The sequence below is a fragment of the Stenella coeruleoalba genome, assembly GCF_951394435.1.
Source record: "Stenella coeruleoalba genome assembly, chromosome: 6".
NCBI lineage: Eukaryota > Metazoa > Chordata > Mammalia > Artiodactyla > Delphinidae > Stenella > Stenella coeruleoalba.
Window position 1 is genome coordinate 61,971,180 of NC_137151.1, and position 7,909 is coordinate 61,979,088.

Here is a 7,909-nt window from a genome sequence, read left to right on the forward strand (position 1 = left end):
GACATCATTCTTTAAGACTTTTCATGGCTATTCCAATTGTATATTTGCCAATGGCTACTGGTTCTGTTTGGTTGCTTCAAGGAATTGTTGTCAGGAGAGTTCCTGAGTTTTTCTATGTTTCAGAAGTCCTCCCCCAAGGTATACATGGTACAAGGCAATCCAGTGTTCCCAAGGAATCATGACTCTATGACTCCATTAGTGACGATGTAAAACTGGCCAAGCTAAAACTGGCCATGCCCATGTTTTGTTTGTAAGTTAGCCAAAAGCTCAAAGAAAGTGGATAGTTATATTGGACAAAACATTAGGAATGGACAATTTGAGCCTACTCTTTGAGAAATAATACAACTTGAATGGATGGGGAGTAAAGCAGAGTAATGCCCTATATAAAAAAACATATACTCCAAAGCCATGGAAATAAATATTGCAGTGGAGAATAGTGATATATTTGAAATAGTGAGTAGTAAACACAAGGTTTTCTGGGTTAAATGAGTCAAGGTTACCACTATGAGTCTGAAGAAATCGATCTTAATTAAGCCAAATGAAAATATAATATAGTTAAGTGAACAGCATAGTAATGTGAAGAAAAAGAATTTTAGAGACTGGCGTGAGAAGATATTAGAGACAAAATAGTGCTGGGCCTTGGACAAGAAGATGAGTCCACAATATGGGGTCATGCCAGTAGGACTGGAACATAGGAAATAAATGAGCCAACAAGAAGACTCAGTGGGATGAGGCAGCTATAAAATATAGGAAAAGAGGGAGGATTATTATTATCTACATTTCATTATGTAGATAATGAAAAATGTAAAACAGTTAATGTTTTGTGAAATTACTGATTGCACTAACAAAGTCTTATAAAGGCATTTGGAAAAATTAGGTCTTATGAATATGAGACAAAGATTTTAGAGTTGTCATTGTCAGACATAATTCAGTTGAGCTCTGAAGCTTAGATTCATTTTTGAAAGATAATTAGAATATATATTTTAAAAAAAAGACCCAAAAAGTTCTGAGCATGAAGCCTTGGGCACTTCACCATTATAGGAAGAGGTAAATCAGTGAAGGAGTGAGATTTATCAATAGGCAACATATATATGTAGATAAATGATTGAGAAAGAAATTTTTAAATGGCTGTTTAATTACATCAAATGACATAGGTTTACCTGGACAGGGACAGGGATGCACAGGAAACGATCAGTGCACTTAACTAGACTATTATTGGCAACAATTTGGCAAATTAAGAAATGATTTGGTAAAATCCATCCTTTCAGTCATTCATTAACAATGTACTATGCTAAACATTTGGATTTAAATATCGAGCAATAAAGAGTCTATTTGGTAATCAAACAGTCACCCCAACAAATATAGAAATATCCAAGAAGGAAAGATCCATTTGGCTATGAGAGCTGATAAGAAAGAGGGGACTGATGAATCAGGGAAGTTAGGGAAGGCTTCACTGAAGCATGAACTGAGGCATGGAGAAGAATGAGGAAGCGTCAGTAGGCAATGTGGGAAGAGAAGAGGAATGTATATGTGAAGGCTCTGAGGTAGGAAAGCCAGTGAATTGGAGTGCAGAGGGTGGGGGTTCATTTGGGACATGGGGAGAATGAAAAGGTTAGGATGGTCCACACTTTTCTGGGCTTCATAGGCCATGTTCAAGAGTAGTCTTTGTCCTTAGAGCAATGGGAAGTCATTGAAGGGGACCTGGTCCGTTTGGGTTTTGTGAATATCACTCAACCAGCACTGACAGAGGCAGTATGTGCATTGTAGACTCGTTTTGGAACTATTTCAGAGATGATAGGTAGAGTGGTGTGGAGATGAATAAAATGGATGGATTTGTAAGCTATCACAGGAATGAAATTAAAAGGTTTATTAATTGAATATGAAAGGTGAAGAAGGAAGCAACAAAGATGACTTATGAGTTTCTGCCTCACACAACTGGATGAATAATGGTGTCATGCAGAATATGAAGTAGGGACATGAATGGAGAAAAAATTGGGGATGCTAGTTTACAGAATTTTACAATCAAAAAGGGAGTCTGAAAGAGAATGAATGTTTAGAAGAAGTAGTAAAATAAAGTTTCTAAAGATTGAGAGATTAGGTGCAGAGCAAAGCAGGAGTTCTGAAGAAGAAGAGATTGAAGAGAAAGGGAATAAATATAGAATAAAGTTGCGCAGGATGTGGCTCAAGAACAGTGTAGTCTAGGTTAGAGAGCAAAAGGGACTGAGTCCTCCAATGAATTTGGAGTAATATATAAAAAAGATAGGTGTGGGAGACAAGATAATATGAAATGAAAAAGGAAGTAGAAGAGTTTCTTTACACCAGTTGACTTTGGTGTTCTCAAAAAAGAAGAATAGAGGGCAAGAGAATGGGAAATTTCTGAGAAGTTTGAAATTATCCTGGGACCAAGTGAGGGACAAAGGATTGCTAATCATTGTCAAGGGCCAAGGTAAAGTGAGAGAACATAAATCTTTGGTGAACAAGGCCTCCAAGGTTATATAGCTTCCTCCAGCATATTCTGGGATTTAAATTGGAGACAGTGATCTATAACTGGGAATTAGAGTTGTATGTTGAGGTAATCCACTGGAAAACTAAATGGACAGGGAATCTAAGGAGCTTTTTATTGATCATGCTGATACGAAAATAAACACCAAGTTTCTGATTTTATGCAATTTTGAATCTACTACACTGTAGGTGCTATATCTGTGGAAGAGAAAAAGGTTTTAATTAAATAAGAGCAATTGATGTCATAAAATGTCATCACTTTTATGACAAATGTAAGCACAAAGTTTTCTGAGATCACAGAGTGCTTAAAACTTAAAACTGAGTTAGGATTCACCAGACTGAGAAGAGCTGTCTGATAATATCCCTTGACAGAGGTGTTAGGACAGAGGAGACAGATAAAGAAGATAAAATGATATGGTACAAGAGTGGTAGGAAGTATCAGAAGGGTAGAAATAAGGGGACCATAACTAGCCTTGGAAAAGTAAACTTCAGTACACAAGAGCTAAGAACGAAGTGTTTAGAACTGGAATTAGATGCATTTATTAGGTTGAAGAAGGCCCTAGAAGGACAGACCCAGCTGAAACAATGTAAGTCCAACCCAGCAGGCTAAATATGTATTCAGAGAAAATAGCAAAATATAACAAACAGGTGGTGTTTGATGTCCCAGAATTTCAATAGGGAGTAATGGATGCTTCTACTAGGGAGAGGACAAAACACTAACATAGAGAATCCAGACCAATAAATGTGTCGATCTGGGAAAGCAGACTATGAGCATAGAGGTAGCAGAACGTCTGTAGTTCTAGTTGAGAAGGTAGAGGACAACCTAGCAGAGGTAAGCCAAGGCCCAAGCTCTAGAGTGCCTCAATACCAAGCAGATAGGGACAAAAAGGAAGAAAATAGGGTCCAATGGGCTTAATTGGTTTACAAGATGAGGACTTAATTTCATAAACAAGACGTAAGGCCAGTTAGTGCTTGGAATAAGGTCCAAATTGAATAGGGCAGAGTTTGAACATTTGAATTGTGAACTGTAATTTTTTAAAGATAATTTATTCTTATAGAAGAGTTACCTCACAAAATCCTCACCCTACTTTCCTTTATTTTAACCTCTTACATAACCATAGATTGGTTAGCAAAACTAAGAAATTAATCTTGCTGTAATACCATAAAATAAAATGTAGAATTTAACTGGATTTCACCAACTATTCCACTAATGTCCTTTTTCTTGAACTATAATTCTAGAAACATCTTCTCAACTGAACCTTGAGGTAGAATTAAGGTAGAATTTAAGACGCTTTGGCTTTGCCGGGGGTTGGGGGGTATATAAAGGGAGAAGCTAGGGGGGGAAATGACAGGAAAAGCAAGAGAAGTACTTATTCATTAGTTCTTCAAAGTTAATTTTGATGCTCACCCCCAACACAGGCAATAACAAAGACTCATTATAGTGGCAAATATTTACTAACTGTCCATTGTACACATGGTGATGTTCTGGGCACTGAGAACTTAACAGGTGGTTCTTAACATAAAATCAGTTTATAAAATCTGGTATCATGAACAGTATAAATAAAACAAATACATTTGGAAAGAGCTGGATATTCCAATATACACATTTTCTTCCAAGTGTAAAACAAACGTAGTGTTTTTTAATAAAAGCTACATTTTCATATTGCTATATTAAAATCAGATAAGTTGAACTTGATTTTTTTTTTTTCAGTTTCTAAGTGAACTTTACATACTCTTTGTTTCAGAACAAATTTCAAGGGATGGTCTTTGATTTTGTAACCAAACAAGTCTTTGATATCAGCATCATGATCCTCATCTGCCTCAACATGGTCACCATGATGGTAGAAACTGATGACCAGAGTCAAGAAATGACAAACATTCTGTACTGGATTAATCTGGTGTTTATTGTTCTGTTCACTGGAGAATGTGTGCTGAAACTAATCTCTCTTCGTTATTACTATTTCACCATTGGATGGAATATTTTTGATTTTGTGGTGGTCATTCTCTCCATTGTAGGTAAGAAGAGCTGCTTTTACTCAGTTAAGGAATTTAGTAGTGAAAATTTGTGTTTTAAAGCTTTAAAGTTTTTTTCGCTAATCTTACTCATTCACCCCGAAATTTCAAATAAAAGTCTAATTATTAGTCCATTTTCAGCTTGTCATTTCTCTAATTGCATGCTGTGAATGAAATGATGTATAAAAAAAGGAATTTATATTCTGCAGGTTTCATTTATCATCTTGTCTCATTTCAGAAGAAAATAACTGCAACTTTAGCATAATACTCCTGTCCTCAGTCATACTCCTGTAGTATAGACAAGTATTGTTTTGAATAAACAATTCACACACACGTACACATATAAATCCTTACAAGTAGTCAAATAGTCCATAAATAATTGTCCTTGATAATTGGAATATCATGTTGTGTGTTTATATATATTCACACTCATACAAGCTTCATGTTATCTTTGGGTTCAGATAGTTTTCTATGGTGTGTAATATTCTTTTTCACAAGTACATATTTTGTTCAAAAATTCAAAGCAAATTCATTTCATCAATACGTATTAAGTGTTTGTGTGTAGGACATTAAATCAGGTGCTAGAAGTAAGGTTCTGCTTGTTTGAGGAAAGAGAACATATACATAGAGAGACAAATAGTATTCGACTATTTATACACTTCTGCTGGTTAAATAGAAAGACAAGGTAGCATTCCATTTGATCCTGACGACTGTGATATGCAGGATAATACAGTGATTAAGGGATGAGACTCCTGGGTCATACAGACCTGACCGAGCGCTTCCCTATTTTCACTACTTACCAGCTCTGTGACCTATGGCAAGTACCTCACCTTTCCAATCCTTAGTTTTCCAAGGAACATTTTTGTGAAGTGGTGTTATGAAGATTAAATGAGATTATGAAAGTAAATGCACTTAGCACTGTGCCTAGCACAAAGAAAAGACTTAGTAAATGTTAAGCCTAACAACGACAACAAAAGTAGCTATTATCATCACTTAGCAATGCATAAAATCATTGCCAGGATTCAGTCCCAAGTATGTCTGTCTTGAAAGCCTGGATTGTCTCCAATACGTTGTGCTGCCGCCTCCCAAATAAGATGGATCAAAACCATCTCAGAAGAATAAGAACTCTCATATTCCTGATCCAAAAATCATATGCTTTATCCATTAAATCTTATGCAAACACTAGAACTAGTATTTAAGAAACATAAATTTCTTGGGCTTCCCTGGTGGCGCAGTGGTTGAGAGTCCGCCTGCCGATGCAGGGGACACGGGTTCGTGCCCCAGTCCGGGAAGATCCCACATGCCGCGGAGCGGCTAGGCCCGTGAGCCATGGCCGCTGAGCCTGCGCGTCCGGAGCCTGTGCTCCGCAACGGGAGAGGCCACAACAGTGAGAGGCCCGCGTACCGCAAAAAAAAAAAAAAAAAAGAAACATAAATTTCTGTGCTTGGCTGCCATATACATTGTGTCCTTTATGGATGCTTTTCTTGAACCAGAAAAAATGACCATTAGTACCTTCAGTTAGTATAAAGGTGTTAATGTTATAACACTAAACATACCAGTTTCATTTTGCTAAACAAATATTACAGATTGTGTGTATGTAAATGTGTGTGTGTATGTGTATACCTAATTCTCATGTCCACATTTTGTAAAACTAGTTAGTGCTTATCTTAGAAATGTAAATTTTCATTTGCTGCCATTAAGTATAACCTTATTTTTGTTTTATCTTGGCTTTCCATAGGTATGTTTCTGGCCGAGCTGATAGAGAAATATTTTGTGTCCCCTACCCTGTTCCGAGTGATCCGTCTTGCCAGGATTGGCCGAATCCTGCGTCTGATCAAAGGGGCCAAGGGGATTCGCACGCTGCTCTTTGCTTTGATGATGTCCCTTCCTGCGTTGTTTAACATCGGCCTCCTGCTCTTCCTGGTCATGTTCATCTACGCCATCTTTGGGATGTCCAACTTCGCCTATGTTAAGAGGGAGGTTGGAATTGATGACATGTTCAACTTCGAGACCTTTGGCAACAGCATGATCTGCCTGTTCCAGATTACCACCTCTGCTGGCTGGGATGGATTGCTAGCACCTATTCTTAATAGTGGACCTCCAGACTGTGACCCTGAAAAAGATCACCCTGGCAGCTCAGTTAAGGGAGATTGTGGGAACCCATCTGTGGGGATCTTCTTTTTTGTCAGTTACATCATCATATCATTTCTGGTCGTGGTGAACATGTACATCGCTGTCATCCTGGAGAACTTCAGTGTTGCTACTGAAGAAAGTGCAGAGCCCCTGAGTGAGGATGACTTTGAGATGTTCTATGAGGTTTGGGAGAAGTTTGATCCTGATGCCACCCAGTTCATAGAGTTCTCCAAGCTCTCTGATTTTGCGGCTGCCCTGGATCCTCCTCTTCTCATAGCAAAACCAAACAAAGTCCAGCTCATTGCCATGGATCTGCCCATGGTCAGTGGGGACAGGATCCACTGCCTCGACATTTTATTTGCCTTCACAAAGCGTGTTTTGGGTGAGAGTGGAGAGATGGATGCCCTTCGAATACAGATGGAAGAGAGATTCATGGCATCCAACCCCTCCAAAGTCTCCTATGAGCCCATTACAACCACTTTGAAACGCAAACAAGAGGAGGTGTCTGCTATTGTTATCCAGAGGGCTTATAGACGCTACCTCTTGAAGCAAAAAGTTAAAAAAGTTTCATGTATATATAAGAAGGACAAAGGTAAAGAAGGTGATGGAACACCCATCAAAGAAGACATCCTCACTGATAAACTAAATGAGAATTCAACTCCAGAGAAAACCGATGTGACACCTTCTACCACGTCTCCACCTTCCTATGACAGTGTGACCAAACCAGAAAAAGAAAAATTTGAAAAAGACAAATCAGAAAAGGAAGACAAAGGGAAAGATATCAGGGAAAGTAAAAAGTAAAAAGAAACAAAAAATATTCCATTTTGTGATCAATTGTTTACAGCCTGTGATGGTGATGTGTTTGTGTCAACAGGACTCCCACAGGAGGTCAATGCCAAACTGACTGTTTTTACAACTGTATACTTAAGGTCAGTGCCTATAACAAGACAGGGGCCTCTGGTCAGCAAACTGAGACTCAACAAACAAACCAGAGAAACAACATCGACAGGAGGTTTCTGTGTTCACAACCAGCTGACACTGCTGAAGAGCAGAGAGTAATGGCTACTCAGACTCTAGGAACCAATTTAAAGGGGGGAGGGAAGTTAAATTTTTATGTAAATTCAACACGTGACACTTGATAACAGTAATTGTCACCACTGTTTATGTTCTAACTGCCACACCTGCCATATTTTTATGAAATGTATGCTGTGAATTTATCACTTTCTTTTTAATTCACAGGTTGTTTACTATTATATGTGAC

The 7,909-nt window shown here is 38.1% G+C and overlaps 1 protein-coding gene across 1 annotated transcript in view; it reads left to right on the forward strand.

The window, feature by feature from the left end:
• Positions 1-7,696, forward strand: part of LOC307187651 (sodium channel protein type 2 subunit alpha) — a 91,995-nt gene extending 84,299 nt beyond the window's left edge. Inside the window, exons 26-27 of the mRNA XM_079924027.1 lie at positions 4,248-4,518; positions 6,254-7,696. Coding sequence (XP_079780153.1) covers positions 4,248-4,518; positions 6,254-7,449 — 1,467 coding nt within the window. The 3' untranslated portion in view covers positions 7,450-7,696. The remainder of the gene's footprint in view (positions 1-4,247; positions 4,519-6,253) is intronic.
• The last annotated feature ends 213 nt before the right edge of the window (positions 7,697-7,909 follow it).